General features: G+C 52.1%; 12 protein-coding genes across 12 annotated transcripts; 9 read left to right on the top strand and 3 right to left on the bottom strand.

The window, feature by feature from the left end:
* Positions 1-3,687: 3,687 nt before the first annotated feature.
* Positions 3,688-5,368, top strand: SEPMUDRAFT_152409 (uncharacterized protein). The gene has a single exon (XM_016907429.1). It carries the CDS (start codon positions 3,720-3,722, stop codon positions 4,185-4,187), a length of 468 nt encoding a protein of 155 aa, XP_016756256.1. The 5' UTR covers positions 3,688-3,719; the 3' UTR covers positions 4,188-5,368.
* On the bottom strand, positions 3,688-8,709 carry SEPMUDRAFT_167196 (uncharacterized protein). Its single transcript, XM_016908278.1, has 2 exons — positions 7,127-8,709; positions 3,688-7,075 (listed from the first exon to the last, which is right to left on the bottom strand). The coding sequence occupies exons 1-2, from the start codon at positions 8,210-8,212 to the stop codon at positions 5,954-5,956; spliced, it is 2,208 nt and encodes a 735-aa protein (XP_016756255.1). The 5' UTR covers positions 8,213-8,709; the 3' UTR covers positions 3,688-5,953.
* Positions 8,710-8,967: 258 nt separating this feature from the next.
* SEPMUDRAFT_18121 (uncharacterized protein) lies at positions 8,968-9,359 on the top strand (the record flags this gene model as incomplete). The annotated part of the gene is made up of 3 exons (XM_016908304.1): positions 8,968-9,028; positions 9,083-9,203; positions 9,254-9,359. Coding segments are annotated over 3 exons (288 nt in total), but the record flags the coding sequence as incomplete, so codon positions are not given.
* Positions 9,360-9,932: 573 nt separating this feature from the next.
* On the top strand, positions 9,933-12,059 carry SEPMUDRAFT_136932 (uncharacterized protein; the record flags this gene model as incomplete). Its single annotated transcript, XM_016902814.1, has 2 exons — positions 9,933-10,209; positions 10,266-12,059. The coding sequence occupies 2 exons, from the start codon at positions 9,933-9,935 to the stop codon at positions 11,144-11,146; spliced, it is 1,158 nt and encodes a 385-aa protein (XP_016756253.1). The 3' UTR covers positions 11,147-12,059.
* On the bottom strand, positions 10,613-12,059 carry SEPMUDRAFT_152406 (uncharacterized protein). Its single transcript, XM_016907428.1, has one exon. It carries the CDS (start codon positions 12,014-12,016, stop codon positions 11,357-11,359), a length of 660 nt encoding a protein of 219 aa, XP_016756252.1. The 5' UTR covers positions 12,017-12,059; the 3' UTR covers positions 10,613-11,356.
* Positions 12,060-12,209: 150 nt separating this feature from the next.
* Positions 12,210-14,157, top strand: SEPMUDRAFT_152405 (uncharacterized protein). Its single transcript, XM_016907427.1, has 3 exons — positions 12,210-12,435; positions 12,494-12,790; positions 12,851-14,157. The coding sequence occupies exons 1-3, from the start codon at positions 12,349-12,351 to the stop codon at positions 13,949-13,951; spliced, it is 1,485 nt and encodes a 494-aa protein (XP_016756251.1). The 5' UTR covers positions 12,210-12,348; the 3' UTR covers positions 13,952-14,157.
* An 856-nt stretch (positions 14,158-15,013) lies between these two features.
* On the top strand, positions 15,014-15,166 carry SEPMUDRAFT_20326 (uncharacterized protein; the record flags this gene model as incomplete). Its single annotated transcript, XM_016908326.1, has 1 exon — positions 15,014-15,166. A coding segment is annotated over one exon (153 nt), but the record flags the coding sequence as incomplete, so codon positions are not given.
* Positions 15,167-15,385: 219 nt separating this feature from the next.
* On the top strand, positions 15,386-16,183 carry SEPMUDRAFT_152404 (uncharacterized protein; the record flags this gene model as incomplete). The annotated part of the gene is made up of 1 exon (XM_016907426.1): positions 15,386-16,183. Exon 1 carries the CDS (start codon positions 15,443-15,445, stop codon positions 16,181-16,183), a length of 741 nt encoding a protein of 246 aa, XP_016756249.1. The 5' UTR covers positions 15,386-15,442.
* A 293-nt stretch (positions 16,184-16,476) lies between these two features.
* Positions 16,477-20,262, top strand: SEPMUDRAFT_152403 (cysteine proteinase). The gene is made up of 4 exons (XM_016907425.1): positions 16,477-17,472; positions 17,524-18,333; positions 18,391-18,660; positions 18,710-20,262. The coding sequence occupies exons 1-4, from the start codon at positions 16,879-16,881 to the stop codon at positions 19,796-19,798; spliced, it is 2,763 nt and encodes a 920-aa protein (XP_016756248.1). The 5' UTR covers positions 16,477-16,878; the 3' UTR covers positions 19,799-20,262.
* A 690-nt stretch (positions 20,263-20,952) lies between these two features.
* SEPMUDRAFT_74880 (NPP1-domain-containing protein) lies at positions 20,953-21,830 on the top strand (the record flags this gene model as incomplete). The annotated part of the gene is made up of 3 exons (XM_016910084.1): positions 20,953-21,182; positions 21,259-21,683; positions 21,766-21,830. The coding sequence occupies 3 exons, from the start codon at positions 20,953-20,955 to the stop codon at positions 21,828-21,830; spliced, it is 720 nt and encodes a 239-aa protein (XP_016756247.1).
* Positions 21,831-22,130: 300 nt separating this feature from the next.
* SEPMUDRAFT_121622 (uncharacterized protein) lies at positions 22,131-23,009 on the top strand (the record flags this gene model as incomplete). Its single annotated transcript, XM_016901700.1, has 2 exons — positions 22,131-22,297; positions 22,355-23,009. 2 exons carry the CDS (start codon positions 22,131-22,133, stop codon positions 23,007-23,009), a joined length of 822 nt encoding a protein of 273 aa, XP_016756246.1.
* A 747-nt stretch (positions 23,010-23,756) lies between these two features.
* SEPMUDRAFT_74876 (uncharacterized protein) lies at positions 23,757-25,247 on the bottom strand. The gene is made up of 2 exons (XM_016910083.1): positions 24,963-25,247; positions 23,757-24,888 (listed from the first exon to the last, which is right to left on the bottom strand). The coding sequence occupies exons 1-2, from the start codon at positions 25,095-25,097 to the stop codon at positions 24,007-24,009; spliced, it is 1,017 nt and encodes a 338-aa protein (XP_016756245.1). The 5' UTR covers positions 25,098-25,247; the 3' UTR covers positions 23,757-24,006.
* Positions 25,248-26,686: the final 1,439 nt, after the last annotated feature.

The raw sequence follows: 26,686 nt of genomic DNA, 5'->3' as shown, positions 1-26,686 counted from the left end.
GGGGTGTCGATTTTTTGGGGGTGCGGTGAGGTGAGAGCTGATATAAGAGATTTTCTTCGTGGTCCTAGAGAGAAGGAGAGAGGGAGAGAGAGAGAGAGAGTAGTGGATGCTCGGATGCAGTCGATGGATTCTTACATACCTTATATATACCTATATATGCACTTCCTACATCTAAGTCAAAGATGAGTCAGGCTGCTTGCTACGCTTCCAGGTTGTCCTTGGACCTTGACGCCTTGCTGTCCTTTCCTACCGCTCAGCCCGAAAAAAAAAAATCCGAGGAAGACCTTACCTGGTGAGATCCCTGGTCTTGGCAGTTCGTGTTGATGACTACCTTACCTACATAGACCTACCTTACCTATTATTTATAGGATTCCCTTTTTTCTTTTCTTGATTTTTTTTTCTGAGTAGCTGAAAAATATTGACATAGTATCAAAGAGGATACACTAGTAGTAGGTAGGTAGGTAGGTAGGTAGGTAGGCATTTAACTCGAAACAAAGAGGGGAAAGAAAAAAAAAAGAAACACCAGATGAGAGCCGACGAGATTGAATTTTTATGTTGCATTCATAACCCTCTCGCGTAACTGACGATATGTGTACTGTCCGCAGTTCCTATAGTATGCTGATGCCGCAAGCGAGTACTAGGCGTTTGGTTGCTCGTCTGAGTAAGGAGGAGGATAAGGATAGCGAAGGGTGGAGAGTAGAAGCCAGAATCGCATGAGGGCGGGATTCGATCGTATCAAGAAAAGTGTCGTAAGAAGATTCCTCGCAGGTTCCATTCTGATGAGAAGTCGTAGCGTGGAATCAACATCCCTGCCTGCAGCATGAGATCTGATAGATAGATTCGATAAATTAGCTAGGGAACGAGGCTAGATGGTAGGATGGAGAGAGAGAGAGTAATATACAGCATATCGGCAACCGCGCTGCTCGAATAGCGCTTCGCAGTATTCGTCTATTTTCTGCTTGCCGACCAAACATTGGCCAGGTAGGCAAGCGAGATTGGTTTCCTTGCATAATGCGTATTTCGAATGTTCAGGAAAATAACATCCAACTGTAACCTCTGCAGTGTAGCAATCGAATACCGTCGCATGGGCATTGTGGACGCCGCTCATCAGAGTGATGAAGAGGACGGTAAAGATTGAGAATGTAGGCATCGTAGATCCGTTGTTTGCTTCGGGGGTCAATTTGGTGGGTGAGCGGACGGAAAAAAGGGCTTGTTGTTTGTTGTGCTGGAGAGGGGGCGGCTGCTTGGAGGCGCCGATGCCTTTCTGTTTTTTTTATACATGCGCCTCTCTCACAACTCCCTGTAGGTTCAAGTGCGCAAAGAGCCCCAAAATGAAGAAAGCTACTTTGCTACCTCCTACCTGGCCCATGCTGATTTGTACTCTTTTTTTTTTCACTCCGCAGCTCCAACCCTAGTCTTGGCAGTTTTGGTTTGACCAGATGTACGTCCTTGTCGCTTTTTTCAGTCCGTCGTCGTTGAGACTTGCGAGTACTGACTGTTATTACTGACTATACTGTAGCATGTAAGTGTTCCAAGCATTAGCAAACCCACTGGATATCGCCACTTGGTATATCCATACCTCCCATCTCTGTATAACCACCAACTACCAACAACGACGAGGACAAGGAGAAGTAATAGGGCATTGAAGTGTAAAAATGATATCCTTGGCGCGAGTAGGCATAGACAAAAGAAGCAGAAGAAGCAATAGAACATGAACCTTCCGAACCCCTGGAGGCTGACTACTCCCGAGGTGCCCTACATAGGCAAGAGCATCATCCCTGACAAAAGACGATCCCAATGATCCCATGGTCCCGACAGGCGACAGCCTAGAAAGGCTAGGATCCCCTTGAGCGGGAACTCTGCCTTTTGTAGACCAAGCTCAAGTTGGCGGTGTTCAGGGGGGGGGAGAGAGAGATCGGCAGATATAGACCCAACATGTGGAGACTCTGGAGAGGGAGAGAAAAGTATCAGAGCACGTCGCTTGGCGGAGTTTCTAAGCTGTCAGCCTCGTGAAGAACATGTGGCTGATCATCTATAGTAAATGAAGCATTCATTGCTTTTACTCTAGGAGGTGGAGGTACAGGTAGCTGGTATTCGAAGGGTCTAGGCCCAACAGCTACAGAATGCTACATATAGTATATGAGCTTGCTATGATATACAAGTCCTTATTCGCTTGATCTTTTCCCGACACGGTTCCACTCAACGAGAATCTACTCTTCGTATTCTGTGGTAGTAGTGCCACTCTAGCATTGATACCGGATAACAGCATAGGTATCTCTAGTCTTAATCCATCTCCACCAAGTGCCGATGATGCATTCGAGCCTCGAGCTCAATTACGGCGGGTTCGTTACGGTTTGTCCCTACCTCCTCTACTCCTGCCGGCGCGCACGCCCTACATGCACACCGCCCGTCGTGCCCCGATTGATTGTGATCGTCAGCGCTGTTGGCTGTGTGACTGCTGTAAGCTTGAAAAGGCTCCATCGGGGCCGAGACTCTTGACCTACGTACGGTGCAGCGACGGTAGGAGAACTTAGTTCTAGGGCAAGTAGGGCACGCTTTGTTGTACGTTCCCAGGGAAGAGCGGAGAGATGTGCAGTCGTAGGGTACACACAAGTTGGACGTTTTTTTACAGGCCTGGGCAAAGTGCCCTAGGGCTGGACGTGTGAGGGCTGGCCGTTGTACGTACGAATGTCTCAGCGGAGAGTATTTGGCGGTCTGTCATCCACAGGAAGGGCGTATAGAACTAGTTGGGTCGTCGGATGATCCCACTCTATAACACATGGTGTATACCGGGCATCTTGCTGAAGCTGGAAGCGCCTGTCGCTGACTCAGGGCAAGGCAATATAATACCTAGGCAGTCGTGCTGGTGCACAACAGGACCCGAGAATGTGGCATCTTGACATGCTGTCTCCGGCAAGGATCCGCCGCGCACGCAGTGTTTTGACTACCTCCTACCCTCGTACACCAGTGGCACTGAGCATGGTGCGGATGGTGGCGACTGGCTACAGTGGCTAGGAGGTCGATGCGTCTCCGAATGGTGCGGCCGAACAACCAGCAAACGCAGGAGTTAGTCGGGGATTATGTGCAAGCGACGATGACCGAAGGAATGGATGATGCAATACCTAGCCCTAGAAGTATAATGGTAGGCTTTGTAGGCACTAGTGGTCATTCAGCAGATCCTGTTGGGTATTTGGACTCGGAAGGGAGGTTAGGTAAGGTCATACATACCACCCGACACACTGCACATCGGCAGCCCTTCTCCGGAAAACATGCGTGCCCTAGACGCAGCTCTTCCACTACCCTCTCAACTCTGCAAACAACGAACCGTTGGAGTGGTACCACAACTTTCTGCCCTACGAGGCAAGTGGAAATTGTGGGAATTGACTGTCGATGGCATCTGTCTGGCAGACTGGCACTGTCTGCTCACTGGACTCACTGCCAACCTGCAGCTTGGCAATGCCCCCAACGCCGGCTAAAGGGAGGTATGGGCAGAACAAGTTCCCATGTGGCTGTTAGGGCCAAGTCTTCCCTCGGAATCCTGCCTCGAGGGCTCACCATTTTCACTGTAGAGGTTGTTGTTGTATATATAACAAGGTAATCGTCAGCAGCCTGACCCTAATGCCCCGGCCTCTCTCTACACCTCTTGCTCCGCAGCGCTCCACTCCCATATACATCTTGACCGGACTAGTCCACCTCAGGTGTCCACAATACATACAAGAATGACTTCTTCCCTAGATATTCTCCGACCCTCACCCTCTCCGCCAGATGCCACAAGTTCCTCCCGGTCTGCGACGAAAGACCTCGAGACCCGCTCGCTCAAGTTCGCAGAAATCATGGGCACCCGAAACTACGCAGACCCCGTCTTCCAGCAGCTCGTGACTCCCGACTTCAAATGTCAAATTGAGCTTCCCGATGGAAGCATAGGCATGGTCCAGAGCCGCGAGGCCTTCGTCAGCCACTTTCGCAAAAACACCCGGACGCGATTGCTCGACGTGTCGAACGTCACCATCGACCTCGACGAAGACGCGGGTCTTGCAAAAGTCATGCTGCTTCTACGTCTCGGAGATACGCCGCGACCCGTTCCTCAAGAAGCCGTATCGATCCTGTGGTGGAAATTGGACCGGGGCTCGTGGCGATGCTATCAACAAACCGGCATGAGAGGCAGTCTGTCCATCCATGGTATATGAGACGACCTCCTCTCGTGTCGGCGTCCCTGAGAAAAAGACATTTTCTCTGTCGAGAGAGAGAGACGAAATCCTGCCGCATGGACATGCAACAAAGTGCTGTAACAACACCCGCCGCAGCTTACCCGCTTTGCCCGATACGATACGGTACTACCTCTATACCTTCCATCCACCACCCGACCGACCGACCAACCAACCAACAACGGCCTCGAGATGTCCAAAAGAGAATCCGCCAGATCAGACATCGTCATCATCATCCACATAGCCATCACACAGAAAACCACTGCAAGATCCACCAGTTGCATCAGGACCTACCTGACTTTCCTCGTCCGACACGAGACCTACCTGACCTTACCTGACCTTACCTTACCTCACCTCACCTTACCTTTTTTTTGGATCCAACCCAAAAAAGAAAACTTCCTCACTGATCCATCCATCCATCCATCCATCCATCCGAGAGGACCGGTCCCTCACGATATCCAAGTCAAGTGAAAATCCTACTCTCCAAAAGCTCTAGTTACTACCTTACCTTAGGTAACTAGCTAGTCCGACCAAACACCAAACACGACGACAATACATTGATTGCATACCTTACCCCTCAATGCAAGTTCTGCAGTGTCAGCAACCTTAGCACAAGGCACCAGTTCGGACGGGATGGATGGATGAATGACTGAATGAACGGAAGGAGAGCTCAAAGTGGTGGTCGTGGCGGCAGCCGGTCGGATTTACAGCTTGCACTGCACTGCACTGCACTGCACTGAGGAAAGGTGGAAGGTACAGGTACATACCATACTATACCATAACGACAACAACGAGACTGCCCAGAGTTGGGATGGTCCCAAGTTCAGATGGAGGGCGGGTGAACTGGAAGGTGGTATCACGAGGGGCATATATGGAAGAGAACGCAAAAGGGTGAAAGAAAGATTCTGGTGAAGTAGAAAACAAAAGAGCATTCGAGAGAGTGAAACACTTGAATTTGAGAGGAAGAAGCTTTCATTCATCGCCCGCTCGGTTCCCAATTGCTCGTGGGAAGAGGGGAATGTGATCTACAACCTTATATACAACACAAGGGAACAAAGTACAGTATGAGTAGTTAGTAAGAATCGTCTCAGCGAATGAGTGTGTCGCTTCCAGCCATGTTGTTATGCTTGCTCGCCCTCCCGAGCTCCATCCGGCAGTCTCCCCCAAGCCCCAATAAAAAAACCCAAACGATGGTGTAGACTCCTTGATTCTCCAACAATGCGTCCAATTGTTGAGGGACGCCGCCCTCGTCTTCAGCCGAGCTGATCTTATCGTGTCCCATATGACATGGTCCTGTCACCTGTATGCACCCGTCCAAAAAGCAAATCGTCATGCTCGGTTTTTATTCAAGTGAACCCTCTGCTCTCCCCTCCCTTTCCCTTCCCTCTTCTCCATGCTCCCCTTCTGCCCGCAATTCGCGTCTCGGTCTCGACGTGGGCAGAGACTGGCCATTCGCCTTGTTCTTCGCGAACAGGCGCCATCAACATGCGCCTACGGTGCACTTTCGTTGAAGCTATAGCACGAGTCGGATCAACACAGAATCCCCATGGGGATCTGAATTTGTCATGCCATGAGCAATTCCAGATAGTGCCAAGTAACATAGCCCGCAGGTAGCTGATGGCGGACTAACAATCCTCGTGGACACCAGGATGCCCTTCGGCTGCATCATGGCCAATCGTAGAACACCTTAGCATTCAAGATGGCATCAGAAGATGCGCGGTTCATCAACCCTTCCATTCAGCGCCATGTCAGCGCTCAATCTTGGGCCAGCCGTTAATATAAGTCATTGCAAGATACCCAACAAGTACCACAGCAGCAAAACTGCCATACGGCACAGAATAATAGAGTAGAGCACTGTCGGCATCATGTTGTCGCATTTTCGAAGGATCGGATCCGAGGACTTCCTGTGCCAAGAATTGTGTAATCATCTTGGCTTGTTCCTGTGTGATAGGTTGGCCATCTTCTACGCCTGCACGTTCCATCAGTGTTCCAGAAGTCGGACTGGACTGCGAAGGGGGCGAGACTGCGTGACCGTTCGGCTGCATTGCCACGCCATCCAGCTGAGGTGGACGCTTAGAAGGTGAGCTGTGAGTTTTAGCAGGCGAGCGAAGAGTCTCGCTTGCTTCCTCCGCATATTGCCGTCTTTTCTGCTCCACCATCTCGGCAAGGGTTTGGTGGGCGACGTCCCGCTCGGTTTCGGCCTTCTCTGCACGCTGTCGATAGACCTCCATTTGTTGCTTCATTTCATCCACCTGAGCGCGAAGTCGATCGAGCTGCGCCTGCACTTCCGAAGCCGGATTAGTATCCACGCTGGTCGTGCCTGTAGATGTGCTTGGGCTGATATCGCCACTCGGGTGGCCTTCGTTCGTGGGTGAGTCACGTCTGTCGACCTCTTCCAGTCGCTGTGCTCTCTCTTCCGCATTTTCACGGGCCATGCGCTCTTGTGCGAGCTCATGCTCCAGCGTCTTCATACGTTCGCTTTGGCTGCTGAGCTCGCCTTTCGCCAGCTTCAGCTCCTCACACAGTCGCAGAATGTCACTGGAGTGATCGGTTCTGGTAGGAGAACTACTCGATGATTGCGGCCTGGCTGTGTCGGTGCGACGCAGTAGAGGCTGAATAACGGGATCTGCAAGAGCGCGTGCTACATCGGGCTTTTCTGGTAGCGGTGCTTGGGGTGGTGGCGCTGGAGGTTCCGAAAAGTGCGCCTTCAGGTCGAGCTTCGATTTGGTGGGAGAAGGCCGTGACCTCTCAGAGCCTGTCTTTGGCTTCTCCAAGGCAGGTGGCTCAATTTTGCCGCCGAGCATGTTCTCAAGGGCTTGCCTAGCCCGAGCAATTTCCTGCGATTGATGTACAGCAAGTTTCATCTCATACTGGGATCGTCAGCATTCGTGAAACATGACCGATATGTGTCGTGCACTTACATTTAGTTTACGAACAATGTGTTCGGTGGTGATCGGGTTCAGCCAATTCCTCATATGTTGCGGCTGATTGACCAATCCCATGTTCAAGGCAGCTTGGCTTACTGCAGGATTGGCAGCCAGTCGGGAGTTGACCGAACCCTGACTGCTCCTTCGACTGAATTGTTGCGAGAACCCTTGCCCTGCACTTGGATCAAGGTCGCCAAAGCTCAAAGCACCCGTGTTATCTGGATACACACCGACATTGTCGACTTTTGCCGCAACTTTATGGTGTACAACTGTCTTCTGGTCCTCGGAGACGATATCAATGCCGAGCTCCAGAATATCGTGCTCTCGTAATTCGCGTGGCTCGGACTCCTTGTTCTCCGGGCTGAGGCGAATGCCATTGACAAATGTGCCATTGCTCGACTTGACATCGCGGATGAATATGCGTCCTTGTCGATCGGCATATATTTCTGCGTGTTGTCTTGACAGCACTTTCGAGTCAAAGAAGCCGTTCACTGGTGAAGGCACAGTCTTCTGATTTGTCTGTCGACCAATACGCATGCAGTCCGGTGCATACGGCACATTTATAGTTTTGCGCTCGAAAGTGCCGTTCATAGGAGATAAATGGAGTATGGCGGGTGGCATCTGCTGCACAATTTCCCGGGCGAGTACGCCATTGGCCTGTCCGTTTCCATTTGCCATTTGCTGCGATGGCAATAACGGCGCATGCAGTGCGGATATGGCAGAAGAAGCTGTTGCGCCGGATGTGGCCGAGCTCACAGGCTGAGGTCTTGCTGTCGATATGCCCGCCACTGGCTCAGCTTTCCCAGGCGGCCAAAGCCCACGCGTGGGCTTCTTCCGCGCTGCCCAATTACTTGTATCTGATGTTACCGGCTGTACGGCACCATTCGCTGACGTAGATGTGGCGGATACGGTGGAGGTGGAAGATGCGGTGGAAGCTATGCTGGAGCTGGAATTCTGGCGTGACAGGTTCTTGCGTGGTCCTGCGTTCCCGAACATCTCAGAGCTGAAAGGGTTGTTGCCGCTAGATGTCCATCCTAGTTTGGTAGTCGCAGGCTGGAAAGCAGAAGCGACGGCCGTCATTGGAGTTCACTTAGGCCCCTACTAGGTGGTATGGGTGGTATATGTGCGGCTCGGCAGCCTCCTTGACGTGTAGACCCAGTTGTTATTCCAGCGGTCTCGCGTGGCCGGCACGACTGCTATAAAATGCTGTGGGTCGAAGCGAAATCGTTCGTGGTCTCGTTCGGTCGTCTGTGCTAGGTGGGTGTCGTGTCGTGTGCTCTGGTCGGGAACGGCGTGCGCGCGCAACAGAAGGAAGGGGCGACTGCGGCGAGTGGCGATATTGATACGATTCTATCTCGATATGGATGGTCCTGTCGGCGGCAGCAGGACTCGAATGAAACATGCGTGTAGTCGGGGGTGTGCGTAAGTACCCCAAGGGAGGGAGAAGTTGGTCTGACAGGCGGCGGCGCCAAAGCACCGACGAGAAGCGCTGGACCTATTGCATTGGCTCGCCCACGGTCGGTGAAATGCTGTGAATAGGAAGTGAGTTCTGGCGCGAGTCGTCTCCGCACGCTCGTCCTGGTAAGGTGTTTGGTGGTGCTTTGTGTGATCCAGGTTCATGCTGTGGTGTTTCTGGTCATGTCACGTGATTTTGATCAGACTTTCGAGTGGAGAAGCACATCACATCTTCCGCGGATCCCCAAGACCGTGGTATTGTCATCGTGTTTTGTCTCATCCTCTTGAACGATCAACAGTCAATATGCCTCCAGTAGCTGCAGCAGGTAGGCGAGGGCTCAAGTCAGCGTCGATGCTGACCTTTCGCTAACGCGATCAAAGGTGGGATGGCAGGTCCTTCGACCTTCGACAAGATGAAGATGGGTGCCATGATGGGTGGCAGTATGCTTACCCTCTGACAATTTTGCATAGGTGCATACTAACGATGGCTATCAGCGGTGGGATTGATTATTGGCTTCATCTTTGGCGCTACGAATATAATCAGATATGGGCCAGGACCGAATGGCATGATGCGGACGCTAGGACAGTATATGCTGGGCTCTTCAGCAACCTTCGGGTAGGGCAAGTCTCGTCTGAATACGTGACAAAGTGCTAATCGATTCACAGCTTCTTCATGGGCATTGGAACGACGATACGGACAGACAGCTCCCCGATCCTCACCGAAGCCTTCAAGGCAGCACACATGCGACATGGACCACCAATGATCCTGCCCGCTGACCGCATGCAAAGAAAGACAAAACTCCAAGCATAATAACATGCTGTTGACGGTGATGGATGTACACTTGATGTAAAATAAGCCCAAAAACGATACCCAAGGCTGGAGGGGCGTTGATGAGAGCCACAAGCATGGACAGGCGATATCCGGATATGAGCTCCAGAGTCATTCAATCACGATGTGTGCTAGGCCTCGAATGAGCCAAGTCTGAGCCACAAGGAAATGCAGCTACCTGCAACCAATATACTTGTTATCCCTGCCACAGTCGTTGCTTCATGCTTCACTCCATGATTCAAGTTCCCCGAGTCTCTGCTAACAAGTTACAGTTCGTACGCCTGAGGAATGCTTGAAGTACTGTCGGCTGAATTTCATCTAGGTCGTGTTCGGCTCAGAGGCGTCTGAGCGCGTGTCGAGGCACGTGGCGGTGTCGATGGATCGCTCCTGCCAGCACTCGCGAAATCCGCGAGATGCGGCTCCGGGCATCCAGATTACTCCTCAAACTTCACCGTACCTTCGTCCTGCCATTAATCAGACGCCCACGCTGCCATCTCCTCGGCAGCAAGGAGCAGCATGGACCCGCAAATTGCCTTCAGCGACCTATTCCAACCTATTGGGGACGCACTTGCAGGCCTGTTCAAGGACGTGAATACCAGGATCGAAGCAGTCCAGCAGCAGAATACGGCACTTCAGGAGCAGTACGAGGCACTCCGCAAAAAGCACGACGCCGATATCAACAAGCTTCAGGATATTATCGGGACTATTCTTCACGAGCACAACGAGCTCGAGGCTCAACTCCTGCCAGTATTGCCTGTCATCAATGGCATGGCGGCGGGCATCAAGAGTTCTAGTGAGCGGCTCGACTTCTCGTGGGACTCAACCCAACACACAGCTAATCACCTATAGCTGAAAATCTTACCCCTAGCGATTTGACGACAAGCAAGAAGCTTCCAGCGCTGAGACCCCTCTCGCAGCGCAGCTCCGATGGCTTCGACCGCTCTCATCTGCCATGGCTGGCTGCTTTCCGTGCTCAATCTTCGGTCACCTTCCGTGCGGTCTCACAAGAGTTAGAGGATAGTGTGGGTGAGTTCGACGAGGCCCCGCTACAAGCCAAAGCGAGCGCTATCAAGCGTACTATGAGTCAGCGACATAGCGAGAACGGAAGCTTCGAAGATGTCCCCCACAAGCGATCAGGGTCGCTTCAGCGCAAACGTGGAAGAAGCGATCTTAACAAGGCCAGCCGCGAGAGTGTGGAGAAGTCCAGCATGGAATACCTGGACATAGAAGACTCGGACGTAGAAGACTTCAACGCTACTCTAGAAGGTACGCCACAGCCAACCTCACAGGTACAGAAGTCTGTTGCTTATGCGCAGACCGGACCAAATCAGCAAGAACCCGGTGACTACAACGACCTTAGTAGCGAGATCGTAGTAGCTCGACCTAAGACCAGGGACGCAGCGAGTCGGTCCTACCTGCAGCTACCCGGTGACCCTAACCATTCGGAACTCAGCCCAGCTAGTCAGAGTCATCTTCGAAAGCTAAGCGCCGGTCAAACCAGTGCTGGCGAGATGCTTGAGAGTATAGCAAAAGCTGCTCCACCGCCAAACTCATCCCAACGAAGTCACTTCTTCGATACTGATCTCAAAGGCAGCCCAGCAGGTCGCCGCCACTCCACTCGGGACACTAAGAAGAAGCCACCGCCAGACGGCTTCATCGATGTCCGCACGCTCAGGAATGATAAGAAGGTCGGATTGGTGCTAAAGAAGGCAGAGGAGATTGGCCGCTAATCATATAACGGTTCTCGCTATGAAGCGCGACACGGCGGCACGCAACTGCATGAAGAGGCGGATGCTGCATACTCTGCTCATACAGACTGATTGTGCAAGACTTCACTGTATGCTCTATCAATGTTCTCGATTTCTCACTCGTATTGATCAGGACGCACTATGATGGCCACGAGTTGAACAATGTCAATTAGAAGCCAGACGCAGAATTGCTTACTGCACAAGCCCCGAGGCTTCATCCAAAAGTACTCCAAGCCTCTTACCCAAGTCCCGTACCCTTCCATCCCACTTTCGCAAAATAGGATGCACATTTGCCACAACCTCAAAGGTAACATCCTCACCATCCTCCCCAGGAACCTCGTATAGCCAAATTCCATCTACGCCAAAATGCTCTTCCCCCAACAGTTTCTCAATCTTCAACTCCTCTTGCGCTTTCGCAAAGCATTCTCCAATCTCATGATCCTCATCCTTGTTCTTACTCTTGACCCCACGAGCCATCCCGTCCAGCACACCTAAGATCCATCCAGCCCTCTGGCCAATCTCACCTCCAAGTGAGAAGCCTTCGTCGAAACCCGCTTGAATGTGAGATTCTTTAGATAGCGCAATGCCTTCTCTGTAGCCATTTGTGATGTGCAGGCTTCGCAGGCGAGGGATGTCGGAGTGATCGTTACTTCTTCCACCTTCTCCTTCGTTGTTTAAGGTGGGGCTGTTAGGAGCCGACCCGAAGATGTCGTCGTTTAGGTCATTGGTGTGCGGTTCTTGTTGTGGGTTGGCTAGTTCTTCTGGCTCTTGTTCATTTCTGCCTAGAGTGCTCATAACGAGGAATGGCTCGGTGTTGTCTGACGTGCGGCGACCGAGGGTGTCGCGCAGCATTGTTGTTGGAGGTTGGCGGTGAAGTGCATGGTTGGTGGTATACGGTGAGTATATATCAGAGCAATGTACTGGATTAAGATGAGGTAGTGAAGAAATGTGGCTCGCTCGCTCGGCTGGCTGGCTGACTTGCGCTTCATTGCCGCGTCAGAGCTTCGGGCCTGAACATCAACACCACCTCCACAAACACTTTGCCATCACACGACCACAAACTCTTGCCGTCAAGCTGAGGCATACATCACACTCAAGCTGACCACAAGACCAATCGACACGGACAGACGAGCAGCCACCTCAATTGATCACAACCACCCGCCGCTCCTCGTTCCGCAGCACCAATGTCGGACGGCAGCATTGTCAAGGCCGACAAGGACTTCACCAAGGAAGTCGACGCTGCTCTACCCCAAGCGGAGAAAATCGCCAAGGTATAAATGCGCGAATGAGGCTGGTTTTTGCGGAAACAGACACTAACGCCCTACCCAGAATGGCGAGACACAACAAGCCATCGACAAGCTGCTCAGCTTAGAGAAGCAGACCCGCCAGTCCTCCGATCTCCCCTCCACGTCGCGCCTGCTGGTCGCCATTGTCACGATATCCAAAGACTCTGGAGACTGGAGTCTGCTCAACGAGCAAGTACAGCTGCTTAGCAAGAAGCATGGACAGCTCAAACAGGCCATCACCAAAATGGTGCAGGTGGTCATGGACTTTCTGGATGACACGCCCAGTGTAGATGTGAAGCTTTCCGTGATCGAGACGCTGCGGACAGTCACAGAGGGAAAGGTGAGATGGCTGTTGCCTTGAGGCCGGAATCGACCAGGACACTGATGAGGATGATTGTAGATCTTCGTCGAAGTCGAGCGCGCGCGTGTGACTCGCATACTATCGAACATACAGCACAAGCAGGGTAAGATCACCGCAGCCAAGGACACACTATGCGAGCTGCAAGTCGAGACATTCGGATCCATGACGAGGCGAGAGAAGACCGAGTTCATCCTAGACCAAGTGTCGCTCTGCATCGAGGATGGAGACTGGACGCAAGGTGGTATTCTGGCGCGCAAGATCAGCACACGATACTTCGCACGCAAGCCAAAGAAGACGGCCGAGCAGATCGAGAAGGAGAAGAAAGAGCGAGAAGAGAAGAAGCGATTGGCAGCGGAAGTAAATGCTGGAGAGGTGGAAGAGCCAGTGGATGACGATGTTACGGACCTGAAGTTGCGATTCTATGAACAACAAATCACACTCGCCAAGCACGACGACAAGTATCTGGAGGCTTGCAAGCACTACCGATCAGTCCTGGACACCGAGGCTGTGGAGAACGACCCAGACAGTCTCCGTGCAGCTCTTCAACGAGTCGTCTACTTCATCCTGCTCGCGCCATACGATAACGAACAATCTGATTTGCTGCACCGCATCGCTCAAGATACACGACTCGCCACATCCTGCCCGGCAGAAGCCGAACTCGTCAAGCGATTCACAACCCCCGAGTTGATGCGCTGGCCCGCCATCGAGTCGAATTTCGGAAAGCAGCTCACCAGCACCGACATCTTCACTTCCAAGAAAGTCGACGACAAGAAAGATCCCAAGGCCCATCAGCGCTGGCTCGATTTCCGCAAGCGCGTCATCGAACATAACGTCCGAGTGATTGCAAAATACTACACTCGTGTACACTTCTCGCGACTCACGTCTCTGCTCGACTTGCCTGCCGAAGAGACGGAGAAGTACATCTCGGATCTCGTCACGAGCAAAACGATCTATGCGAGAATCGACCGCCCAGCGCAGATTGTCAGTTTCGAGAAGAAGAGAGATGCGGATGAGGTGTTGAATGAGTGGAGTGGAAATATGAAGAGTCTTTTGGGATTACTGGAGAGGATTGACCATTTGATCACCAAGGAGGAGATGATGGCCCGGATTCAGCCCAAGAGTGTGAAAGGCGCCGCTTAGGTGGGCAGATGACTTGTCCCGTTCTGCTGTCAGATGTGAAGCTGCTCCGTGGCAGGGAGGACGCTCTCATGGACAGCAAGAACCACGGTATCTTAAGTACAGCACGCCGTCTATGCTATGCTATGATATGCCATGCCACGCGATGATAAAATGTACTGTATGCATAGAATTGGAACGGCATATGCATGTAATTGTCCAAAACTTCCCCCGGAATTATCCTTTCAATATTGATCTACAGCAAGTGAAGCTTTATGGGGAGTTGAAGAACTTCAGCCACTTGGACTCTTGAGCTATGTATGCTGTACTGCCGCCCGTCAGGTACATGTGAAGGTCAAGTACATACATGCAGGTGTACATGTACATGTAGGAACCTTATGTGCTTCGTTTGCGCTTACGTAACTCAACCCTTGTCCATATCTTCCCTAGGTACCTGTACCTTACAGACTTCCCATGGGTTCGTGTCCTGATGACCAAAACAATTCATGCTCAGGAACAACAACAACAACAACAACAACAACACAACAACAATAATGAAGCATCATGGCTGCGGGCCAACAGCGAAACGACTCGGCGGCTTACCGACCCACTTCCATCGACTTCATCAATCTGCCTAATCCGATTCAGCCGGCTCCTGCGTCTCAGAGACATCCCCTGAATGGAACACCACAACTCGAGAAGGCCCGGCTCGAAAGTGGCTCAAAGAACGATATATTTCGACTTGCACTGCTAGGACCATCCGATGGTAGAAGCTCATCCAAGAGACCACGATCTACCGAAAATCTGCATCTTGATCTGCCAAAATTGCCTGTCAGAAATAATGCCAAACGTCTCCGCATTCCGCCAACACTATCTGGACTTCACCAGCCCCCGCCTGATGCAGGGTTATTGCCATCCATTAACGTCGAGCAGCCTGCACATCCTCCACCAAGATTGAGAGATGCTGAGCAGCCCACGGCAGAGACCGTAGTCAATTCCTCGGCAGCGGCAGGAAGCACGTCTACCACCTCAGGCCAAGCACCCAACTTACTTAATGAGCAGAGCAAAGCTGCCAAGAAGTCTACGCGACAGCGCAACAAGTGGACCGCTGAGGAGACGGAGGATCTGCTCAAAGGCGTCTCACGGTTTGGTGTCGGCAGCTGGACTAGGATTTGGAACTGCTCAGACTATCACTTCCACAACCGCACAGCACTAGACCTCAAGGATCGCTTTCGCATCTGTTTTCCTGATTATAATAAGAAAAGTAAGAAGTCTGGGTCTTCGTCCAGGAGTGGCGAAGGTATCTCGAGTGGCGCGGAAGATCAGCAGACCACAGTGCGACGAGCAAAGCGAGGACCTGCGCCAGAACGAGTGGCGCCGTCTACGCTGGAGAAGCTGGGGATCAACGAGCCGTTTGAAAAGACGGAACGACGCGCTCGACATGGCTACAGTACAGCTGAAGATGAAGCTCTACTGAAAGGTTTCAAGAAGCATGGCAAAGCATGGACTGCCATCATGGACGATTCAGATCTTGGTCTATCTGCTCGTAAAGCAACGGATCTGAGAGACCGTATGCGCACTCGTTTTCCCGAGGAATATGCTCAAGCTGGATTAGCGCCACGGACGAAGAAGCAGGCGACCACCTTGGCTCAGGCTTCTCGAGTGGATGACGATGCCGCAGACGATGTATGTCAGCTAAAAAATAGCGGCAGTAGTCAACCCAATGCCTGGACAACCAATACCAGCACTCCTTCGCAGGCCAGCGGCCGTGCACCGTCCAATACTCACGCAAGGAGCAGCGTCCAGCCTAAGACTGCAGAGACTCGCCGACCACATCAGCCATCACTATTCAGCCTCGATGATATATATCTCGCGCGGCTTAGTGACGACGAAGAGGATGCCGAACATGAACGAATCACCCTCGATCGAGGCATCCTAGATTGGGCTCCGAGCACCGCGAGAGTCGCGCCCATTGAAAGCACACGACCTCCCGATATCGATCCATTAATGTTGACCCTGCCCAAACGAATCCCGCCCATGCATGCGCCTGACCCGCCTTTGTCGCAAGGAGGACAGGGCAATAACACCACGTCGCTTCCCTCGCTCGCAAGCCTTGTGCCACTACCAGAAGGAAGTAATAGTGCCGAACAAATGGAGCAATTGCCATCGCTCACAGAATGGTGGGTACCTCCTCAGGAGAACGACTCGAGGTCGGGTGGAGCGTCGCTAGAAGACATACTTGGGAGCGCATTGTAATAGTCCCACAGCGGGCTGCTGCGTGTTCTTGAAGCATACATTATTTAGTCCTTGGAGCCATGTAGAGCATGGAATAATGTATATACATGTAGCCACCGTACATTAATTGATAACGTGCATAAATACGGCCTTGTTCCAGTTTCACAAGTGCATGCGAACATGTTGCTGTCACCAACCACGACGGGGGAGCTCCGGCATGAGCCGCAGCCTCCAGACAATTTAGCTTTCTGTTTTGCCTTGCCCTCCACTTTCGAACCATGGGCTGCTTCATCAACCTCCACCACGTCGACACACCGCACCCATCACCGTCGGCGCTCGCTATCGCCCTCATCGCTCGCGCGCAGTGCAGCGTGTTCGTCCAGTCCGGCGCATCAGCCCTTGCGCCCTCCGCCCGTGACGCGCCTATCACCCAGCAGCACTCGATCAGCGGCCTCATGTGCCTTTCCTGAATTTCCACCGTTTTCCACCTCCAACCGACCCTCCTACTCGTCCTCTGTCCGCGTCGCCTACCCACACACCTACCAGTACCCGTTGACGCTCCCCCTCGCCATCGAGCACGCGTCTCCATGCCCTCCAATGCAGACACAGGCACAGGCTCTTAAACGAGGCCCCGAAGATCATTGGCAAGGCACCGCGACAGGCAGGCCTAGCTCAGGTCCGCCGCGCCTCCGCGGAGGCTCAACCACCAGCGTGAAATGAATAACCACCCATACCAGGGAGGGCACGGCGCGAACGCGCCGCCATCTGCTCTCCCTTTGCATCCGCAGCGGCGCGACTTTGTGCCCTATGCCCAACAGCATGTCGCGCAGCACACGGGCATTGTCCAGCCCTATCCCACCTATCACCCCGCTGCATCATTCTACCACACGCAACCGCCGCGGTGGCAGCCAAATTATCAGCAGGCATATCCACAGCACTTCATGCAGCCGCAACAATGGATGCCCCCTCAGCATTTCGCGCAGCGCTCTCCCATGATTGTGAGCTCGCAACCTCATGGACAGCCTGTCACTCGACAGCAACATCCCATTCCGCCGATCCCGCAGTCGACGCAATCGCCTCGACCAGTTCCGCAGTACATCCACCATCAACCACCCGCCGCTTCGCCTTCCCCGGCACCAGCTCAGGTCCCCACACCCGTGCCAGTGCCGGCTCCGGTTCCTGCTATCGCCCCGAAGCCCGAAGAGCGCCTGGAAACACCTCCTCCACCAGAATCGCGCCGTCAGTCCATTGCGCAGAGCCCGTTATCCCTGGATCCCGAATACAGGGATCAATTCTGGCCTCCCGGAGGAGTAAGTTCTTTCTCAATATTGTTCTCTGACATCCGCTGACGTAATACAAAGCTCCCATGGTACAGCGTATCTGAGGACCGCGCAGTCTTTCCAACACGTGCTACCACGCGTCGCCGACGCAGAAGAAATCTCCGTGGTGGTAATACCTCTGTGGCCCTGCCCACGCGAGAGGACACTGAGCAGGAGGTGTCGGCGGTAGAAAAGGCATCAGCACCAGTAGCAGAGGTACCTCAGACACCATCGGCCGAAGAGCCTGAGCCCGAGCCACAGTCTGAAGTCTCGACCATCGCAGCTCCTTCTGAGCCGGAGACTCCAGCAACTTCCCAGGCCCCATCCGAGAGTGATTTTACCAACTCCACCGTCACGCCCGCACACGCGCCCGTTCCCTCGCCCAAACCCCTACCGACCCAACAGCCGTCCCGTGCACGCCGAGACACACGAACAGCCATAGCAGTGCCATCGATTCCAGGCCTGGCAAGGCCTAAAGACGCATCGCCTCCCTCTGTATCGCAGAAGGGCGCTCAGTCTCAGGCAGGAGAAGAGGCCACTTTGAAGCCGGAAGAGCAGAGGGATACGATTGCGGAAGAGGCGTCGCCTGTGGTGGACAGCGTCAAGCCGGCTGAATCGAAGCCAGCGCCAAAGTCATCATGGGCTGATATGGTGAAGCGCAACGCCCCAAAGGGGCCACCACCAGCCCGTGGCCCTCCAAAGGGTGATGTGGTCACGAATGGCTTTCATCTGCCCAAGTCAGCTTCACTCGCCGATGCTTTGAAGCAGTACACCGTGGACAGTGGCACCCATCTCAACTTTCTCGAGCCGAGAGGCCTCGTGAACACTGGCAATATGTGCTACATGAATTCTGTTCGGTCTCCCACCATACCCTTCTCTTGAGGATCTGACGTGCTAACATGGGAACAGATTTTACAAGTCTTGGTGTTTTGTGTTCCATTTTACAACTTTCTGGATCAAGTGGCAAAGCGCACTGTGCACTCCATGAAGAGCGATACCCCTTTGGTCGATGCTATGATCATGTTCATGAAGGAGTTCAAGCCGTTGGCAACTGCGGCGTCGGCGGATGCTGTGCGTTCTCTTCTCAAGCAAGAGCAGCTCGAGCAGTATGGCGACTCCGTCACGCCAGACTATGTTTACGAGGTGATTCGCAATCTCTCACGTTTTGCGAACATGAGGGTAAGTATTCTGTTAGTCTGATTCATGGATGAGATCTAACCGATTGCAGCGCGGCCATCAGCAAGACGCAGAGGAGTTCTTGGGTTTCTTGCTCGAAGAACTTCACGACGAGTGCGTAAAGGTGATGCTAGGCCAGACTGAGCAACAACCACAAACCAATGGTGCTGCATCTCCCGAGACTGTTTTGTCTCCCTCGTCTGCCGATGGGTGGCTCGAGGTGGGCCCGAAGCAGAAGTCAGTCATCACCCGTACCACTGGTCAACAAGACATAGCATCGCCTATTACTAGGATCTTTGCTGGCCAGACTCGAGCCGAGTTCCGTGTGCCTGGCCAAAAGGATTCGGTTACACTCGAGCCTTACAAGCCGCTTCAGCTCGACATTGGCGGAGAGCACGTCAGCAATATCGTTGATGCCCTGAAAGGTCTCACTAACACGGAGACGCTGACTGGCGAGTTTGGTGGACGAGGTAATACTGCCAAGAAGCAAATGTTCATCGAGACGCTGCCACCAGTGCTCATCCTGCATTTGAAGCGCTTTGAGTACAATAGCAGCACCAAAGCGACTCAGAAGATCTGGAAGAAGGTCGGATATCCACTGGAACTGCAGATCCCGAAGGAAGTTTTCTCCCCAGCCAAACGCGCAGGTCTGCAGATTTCAGGCCTGCCAAAGTATAGGCTCACTAGCGTTGTCTACCATCACGGAAAGTCTGCGGCGGGTGGTCATTACACTGTCGACGTGCTCCGACAGGACAGTCGCGAATGGATCCGCATGGATGATACTATCATCCGTCGCATCCGCTCTGAAGATGTTGCCGAGGGAGGTTCTGAAGAGGATCCCAAGGTCCTTGCGAGAGCCCTTGAGCAGCACAAGGCTGATCAAGATATGCAGAAGCAGCGCAACATGTACCAAGGTCTCGATGAGGCTGAAAAAGAGCCGGAAGAGGAGAAGCCATGGTCCGAGGTCAACGGCAGCATTACCAGTCACAAGAAGAACTGGAGCGGTGTTGCTGCCTCTCTCACCAATGGAACCGCCACGCCCTCCAGCACCGCAGGCAAGCGAACCCCCACTGCCAAGAAGGAAGGCGTGCGCGACAACAAGGTTGCATACATCTTGTTGTACGAACGCATTCGTGATTGAAGACGGCCATTGGCATGAAGGCCAACGAAAGATCTTGGCGCACCGAGGATGGGGTGCGAATATATCGACAAAGCGGTCCCCTGGGTCTTTGGCACGAATAGGAAAACGACGACTGCGCTGCGTCTGCGTGCACAGCGGGTCTCATCGACAGCAGTGGTAGCAGCAGTCTTTCTTGCACACAAACACGAAAGGAGAAAAAGTTCGGCATTAGCGACGGCGTCGGCGGACGTCTTGTGAGCGAGTGCGTATGTATGGACCGCTTCAATCGGCCCTCACGACGACACGCTACCGTGTACTTGTAATAGTTGTGCACCGAAAAGGAGACATACGATGAATGATGAGTGTGCAGAGAGGCAGCAAACCTTGGGTGGTTTCGTTGGCTTTGTCCGCTTAGCTTAATGTGTGTACTTCTAGGATGTGTACATAGCGAATGACACATCATTCACGAAGGGCCACGATGCCACAACATGTATCCATGCAGAGAGAGAGGTATGCTTTTCCGCAATTTTTCCTCTTTCCTCCCCTTGCACTGCTGCTGCTGCTTATTCACTCACTCTGTTGTTGATAACCAAGGTGAAGTCGGGCATCACACCGTTACAGAGATAGAATCCGGGATCACATGGCTCCATGCCGCAATGGGCTATACCTCCGCCACTAAAGGTACTTGGAACTATTTCTCCTTGCCGGTCTTCCTGTCAAATGCCTGCTAGGGAGATCCTTCACCACACTACCCGGGATTAATAAGCGAGAGATGTGCATACCACTGACTGCACTCCACACCATGCACGAGGCATGACGACGAACCACCTTCCGCACGTGTAAATGACCGACGTCAATCATCACGCGATGGTTTAAGCATATCAGCTACGCTTAGGCGTAGTCTGGCACTTCCAAGGCATGGTTGTCTTGCCGGTGCATTGCATTTCCACCTGTCGAATGGAGCCTTAGATCGATGCCACGAGGAGAGGGGGGGGGGGAGGGGTTGGTTCCACCTATCGTGTGTGTGAAAACCTGATAACGAGACTGTCGTCGCGAAAAGGAGTATATATAGATTACTATGAGGTACGCATTGCTGGGTGGAAGGATTGAATGGTACAGGTACTTACTCACGCAACCATATCAGCAGCAGCAGAAGTCTCCGGTCCCCGAACACGATGCTCTTTTCAGCTACCACTGCGCTGCTTGGCCTTGCAGCTACTGTCCTCTCTGCACCAGTAATCGGAATTCAGAAACGTGCTGTCATCGCACACGATGCAGTGGTGGGGTTTGCGGAGACTCTCCCCAGCGGAGTCACGGGCACGTTATACCTCAAATACAAGCCGTACTTGAAAAACGACAACGGCTGTGTACCATTCCCTGCCGTTGATGCAGCTGGCAATACCGGGTGCGTGCGCCTCTTTTTGACTTTTTCCAAAACAAACATCAGAGAAAAGCTAACTCAAGATCGATGTTGCGCTCAGCGGTGGCCTCGCTCCCTCAGGCTCCTCCTCAGGGAGTTGCTCCTCCAACACCGGCCAAGTCTACGCTCGAGCGGGGAGCTACAACGGAGCGTACGCGATCATGTATTCGTGGTATTGGCCCAAGGACTCTCCCTCGGACGGTCTGGGACATCGTCACGATTGGGAAAGTATTGTCGTGTGGATCTCGGAGGCTTCGACAACTGCGACGCTGCAGGGTGTTGCGGCGAGTGCGCATGGGGATTTTGATACGACGACGACGCCGAATTTGATGAGTGGGACGAGTCGGCCTTTGATTCGGTATTATAATGTTTGGCCTGTGAATCATCAGTTGGGCTTTACGAGTACGGTGGGAGGGCAGCAGCCGTTGATTGCTTGGGAGAGTCTGCCGAGTGCGGCGAGGACGGCGCTGGAGAATACGGACTTTGGTAAGTCTTGGAGATTTTTGCTTACTATTGTTTCTGTGTTTGGAGATGGAGAGAAGATTGGTGCTGACGATTGATGTGATAGGGGACGCGAATGTGCCGTTCAAAGATTCCAATTTTCAGAATAATCTGGCCAAGGCTGCTTTGTAGATTTCTCCAATTGTAAGGGAGTTGTTGGGCGGACTCGGCCGAGTGAAGTGAAGAGAAGAATATTAAGAGGTTGGTAGGTAGGTAGGTAGCTCAAAAGCCCATTGTTGCTTACCTAGCTGCGCACGTCTATTGTCTCTCTTTCTGTGATCAATCGTACCCGCCCGCTATTCACGTCTTCACTTTCTAACCTTCTTCATTACTTACCACCACAGGACGAGAAAGGCACCACAGAGCAACCACCTACGACATCACCAGAAGGAAGCACCGCACTCCATATCAACAAGCACTACCCACATCACAATGGCAGCCCCGACACTCCCACCGCTCTCGCCATCACCACCTTCTCGAACCACCCGCTCCAGACGCGTTTCTACAAAAGCAGCGAACGCGGCTTCAGACCTCCGCGCTACCACCAACAAGATTGCAAAGGCCACTCGACAGCAACGTCGCGCCGCTGTCAATCCAAGGTGCGTGCCTCCGCCCAAACGATCTCGAAACGAGGGTGGTGATACTAACATCACCAGCATGACCACCACCACTGCGGCGGAACTCACCGTCCAGGAGAAGATTCTGCGTTACGTTGGTTACCGTGCCCCTGCGCAGACGACCGCGTCGGAAGGAGAAGAGCAAGAGCGGCACGGAGAAGGGGAGGAAGAAGAGGGACTTGGTGATGCACTTCCAGAACCAACAGAGAAGCCGATGGCAAAAACTTCATCGCCTTCCTCCTCTTCAATTTCCTCCTCTCATCCATCGCTATCTATCCCCTCCTGTACCATCAACACCACCATCAACAACACCACCACCACCACCACCACCACCACCGACACCATCTGCCTCTGCGCCCTCACCGTCACCCTCGAAGAAACCCCCGTTGAAGACTTGATTAAATGCAGTATCAGAGACTGTGACCAATGGTTTCACCTGGCTTGCGTGGGGCTACCCGAGCATCCTCCGTGGTACTTGGGTTGGAATTGCGCGGATTGCCTGGCGCACCAGAGAATTCCTGGAAACGTGAAGGGACTGTATGATGTGAAGGCGAAGGATTCGAGTGTGAGGGCGAAGGCGTGGTTGAAGGAGGTGAAGGAGGAGGCCAAGGGGGAGGGCATCAAGAAGAAGGAGAGGGAGGGTGGGATGAAGAGGGGGGTGAAGGGTGGAGTGAAGAGCAAGAAGAGAACTTGAGGGAGGGAGGAGATGACTCGACTGGTCCTGTTTTTCTTGTTTTGTTTTTTTTTTTTTGATACCCTTTCTCCCCGCGAGAACGATTTCGTCTGCGCGATGTCATGGCAGGGAAGGAATTGTGAGAACTGGCTTTTTCCAGGAACGAGCAGATGGCAGATGACAGACGCCCGAAGACTTTGATCACAAGCGCTCGAGACGATTGTTATGCTTTTTTTTTGTTATGCGTACTGTAATGTTCAGGATACAGTATCAGAACGCATGATGACAACAGTCTTGCTGTGTATAATTTCCACCGTGAATATGGAGTTTCAACGACTTGAATAAAAAAGCCACTGCACTGGCAGGTCCAGTCAGCGAGTAAAGGCGACATTGCCTCAAAGTTCAACTTACTCTTGAATTTTACTTCCTATATACCTAATGTTAGAAGTGAGTAATTTGTTTGCCTGGAGAGCTGATACTATACTTACTCTCCTCTAGTACGTATGTCTGTGTATATGTCAGTGTATATGTGAGAGAATGAGAATGAGATTGTAAGAGCGGAGGTTGGAATTTCTTGAATAACAATCTAGATAGGTAAGGTAGGTAGGTATCACAGCATTAGTATTAGTATTAGGGGGCTACGCAGGCAGGTACTATTTACTTATCTTACCTTACCTTACTTATTGGTTTATATGCGAACTGAACGTTTCTAGGTAATCTATTTTTCTAGCGGTTGCAGATTTGTGTGTTTTACGCGCGCGCGCCACAGGCATCTACATATACTGGTGAGCGTCGAATAGATACCGGTACCTTGCCTTCTCTCTCTCTCTCTCAAGACGACGGAAAACACATACCTTTTATTTCTGGTTTGCTTTCTCGTTCCATTACATTTAACATTAAAAAAACATGTTACCAACCATATATCTATAAAGATTTGCCGCAATAGGCAGAGAGTTTGATGTGGTCACATTTTTTCGTAATATTCATTATAGCCAGCCAGACCCTCTTTTGGTACATCCTATATTACACTCGTAGGATCGTAAGCCTTGCTCTTTCGCCCATTGCCGGCTTCCCAGCCATCCCAGCCGCTATCGAGTTCATATATCGATGCTCTCGCAGCCTCTACGGGTCTCGCGTCCTCGGGAGCCTCGTGTGCGAGCCCCATGGGACTCATAGGTATTGTATCCTGCGAGCTCGCTTTCGAGTGACCCGGTAATTCGGCCTTGCCATACTGCGACACGGCTCGAGGAGGATCCTTGGGTGGATAGCCGCCTTCCAATGTATTGTCGGCTCGGTCGTGTTCCCGCTTCTTCTTTTTCTTGTATCGGTATAGCATGAATGCCCATGCGACGATGCTCACGGCGCCCACCAGAGCGAGAATTACACCCGCCCCTATTCCTATCTTTGCCCCTAAACTCAAGCTATCCGAGTCATCTTCATCGTCCGAATTGGTCGAGGTTGCCGTGGCTGTGGCCGTCGCAGTGGCTGTCGTGGTAATGGCGGCGGATGGGCCTGTAGCGGCTACGGGACCGGTAATCACATTGTACTGTGAGGAGGGGACATCATCGCTTCCCTGAGCAGCATTCGCGCCATCGAGCGCGATGCTCGGTGTCGTGCCGTTCATGTTGATGAGCGTGAAGCGATAGGAGTAGTTGATGACGGTATTCCCCTCGTTGGTAGTACTCGTCATTTTGAAGTAGAAGCCATTCTCGACCGAGCCGGCCACGTCTGCTGCAATCACGCCCACGACCTGTCCATCGGCCACTCTGCTCGAATTCGTGCCCAGCGTGGCTACGACCTCGGAATTGTCGGCGTCGTTGCCTCCCACTTTAAGTTGGAGCATATATGTATCCAAATCGGCCATATTCGGCGATCCTCCCGCGTCCGTCCATCGAACAGTCTGTGGCACCTCTGTCAGCCCGGTATAGACAAGACAAATGGCTGACACATCATGGCAGCGGCAGGACTACTCACAATCGGCCCTGCTGGCATGGTCGAGCCCGCCGCGGGTGATGTGAACATGATTCCGACCGCGTCCACATGGTGTAGTAGTAATGACAGTAGCAGGAGAAGAAATGAGAGGAGCTCAGAAGGCCGTGAAGGAGGCATCTGGCATGTTATCAAGAAAGGAAAAAGAATGACTGCGCAATCAAGAGTGCGTGTAGTGAGAAATTGATTGCGTGGAGGAAAAAAGAGAGTGTGTATATGTCTACATCACCGTGTAGCAGTCAGTTCATTGTACAACCAACAACAACAACGAGAGTGAGTGAGTGAGTGAGTGAGAGAAGTCGGGGACCGCCGCGTGGACATCAGACTAGACTAGAGTTGTTTGGGGAGTGATTTGCACTTTCAGCCTCTTCTTCAGGGCTTCAAGGCACTGACAGGCAGACAAGCAGAGGCCGGAGGAAGGAAAAAAGAAGTTCCCAGGGGCCAGGGAGAGACTTGGCAAAATATCGTGCCAAGAGAAGCAACTTTTCTCCTTTTCCCCTTTCCCCTTTTAGGAGGTAGGGAGGTCATTCTCCCATCAACAACAACAACAACAACAAAATCCCCATATCCAATATCCATAATCTCGTATATAAATACATCTCTCAAACATCTCCCAACAAAACTAACCAAAAATCGAAAAAGAAACGACCCTTTCTCATGCAACAGTCTACCCTCTACAGGGGGGAAAAGAAGTCCGTCTTTCTTGGTATGCATCGCAAACATCCTTATAAGCCGTACGGCATCTTGTCGGAAATACCCGATCGTATGGAAATGCGAGGTTCGGTCTGGATTCCACGATTCACGACTACTCTGAATACGGCATGGATTCTGACACAATACTGGTGCACGTCCAAAATAAGTCGGATTTGACCCTAAGGTAGATCTTGATGGATGCTACCTCCATGAGACTACTCTTACTCTACCTTTATAGGTACGGTATTCAACAAACGAAAATGTTCTTCTTTTTTTTCTTCTCTCTAATCATGAATGATGATGATTACTCGCTCGCTACCTATCCGTACCGACCGAGACGAGAGAATTCCTTCTCACACCGAACCATGTCAGCACGGCTAGCCCGGATGACCTTGGGTACCTAAGTCAGAAAGCTTCTTCTTCTTCTTCCTCTTCTTCTTCGTAAGGGAGACTACCACCAAACAAACCATCGCATGTATCCCATACGAACACTTTCTGTCTTTTGTGCGCCTAGCCTAGCAAAAAAAAAGGAAAAAGAAAAAGAGTGGCACAATAATAATAACAATGATAAAGGGTTCGTAACTTCGTTGACCGTTGACTACATAAGGTACATAGATACATAGCTACCTGTACCTTCCTAACAAGATAGGCTGGTTCAGTTTACTTCCAGACGAAGCCGAAGCCGAAGGAAAGCTGACTGGACTCGAACTAATCAACGTATCAGTACCTAGGGAGGTAGTATCAGGTAGGTGGGTAGGTAGGTAAGCCCCAGTCAGTTCACCGAGGAGGAGGATGATGGGGGTTTCTCTTCTGAGTCATTCCGTTTGCGCGTGGATCCGAAGTTTTGTAGTAGAGATGTAACTTGTAAGATGTAAGATGACTGAGAGGGGGGAGGGGAGGAGGCTTGGTGAGGGGGATTTGTAGTAAGAGAGCTACGTGATATTTTCTTTTCGTTTGTTTGTGTGTTTACTATATGTTCGAAAGACGAGAGAAAGAAGGGAAGCAATCAGAAGTGA

This window comes from Sphaerulina musiva (assembly GCF_000320565.1).
Source record: "Sphaerulina musiva SO2202 unplaced genomic scaffold SEPMUscaffold_13, whole genome shotgun sequence".
NCBI classification, from domain to species: Eukaryota; Fungi; Ascomycota; class Dothideomycetes; order Mycosphaerellales; family Mycosphaerellaceae; genus Sphaerulina; species Sphaerulina musiva.
Note: the sequence above shows the minus strand (reverse complement) of the source record. Positions and strands in the feature narration are given on the sequence as shown.

Bases quoted from the DNA above. Each gene is read 5' to 3' on its own strand.
- SEPMUDRAFT_152405 (XM_016907427.1), top strand. From the start codon at position 12,349: ATGTCGGACGGCAGCATTGTCAAGGCCGACAAGGACTTCACCAAGGAA. The intron at 12,436-12,493 runs GTATAAATGCGC...CGCCCTACCCAG, and splicing joins AAGCGGAGAAAATCGCCAAG to AATGGCGAGACACAACAAGC. The intron at 12,791-12,850 runs GTGAGATGGCTG...GGATGATTGTAG, and splicing joins GGACAGTCACAGAGGGAAAG to ATCTTCGTCGAAGTCGAGCG.
- SEPMUDRAFT_152409 (XM_016907429.1), top strand. From the start codon at position 3,720: ATGACTTCTTCCCTAGATATTCTCCGACCCTCACCCTCTCCGCCAGAT.
- SEPMUDRAFT_152406 (XM_016907428.1), bottom strand. From the start codon at position 12,016: ATGCTGCGCGACACCCTCGGTCGCCGCACGTCAGACAACACCGAGCCA.
- SEPMUDRAFT_152403 (XM_016907425.1), top strand. From the start codon at position 16,879: ATGAATAACCACCCATACCAGGGAGGGCACGGCGCGAACGCGCCGCCA. The intron at 17,473-17,523 runs GTAAGTTCTTTC...CGTAATACAAAG, and splicing joins AATTCTGGCCTCCCGGAGGA to CTCCCATGGTACAGCGTATC. The intron at 18,334-18,390 runs GTTCGGTCTCCC...ACATGGGAACAG, and splicing joins ATATGTGCTACATGAATTCT to ATTTTACAAGTCTTGGTGTT.
- SEPMUDRAFT_167196 (XM_016908278.1), bottom strand. From the start codon at position 8,212: ATGACGGCCGTCGCTTCTGCTTTCCAGCCTGCGACTACCAAACTAGGA. The intron at 7,076-7,126 runs GTAAGTGCACGA...TGACGATCCCAG, and splicing joins ACATTGTTCGTAAACTAAAT to TATGAGATGAAACTTGCTGT.
- SEPMUDRAFT_74876 (XM_016910083.1), bottom strand. From the start codon at position 25,097: ATGCCTCCTTCACGGCCTTCTGAGCTCCTCTCATTTCTTCTCCTGCTA. The intron at 24,889-24,962 runs GTGAGTAGTCCT...GAGGTGCCACAG, and splicing joins CCATGCCAGCAGGGCCGATT to ACTGTTCGATGGACGGACGC.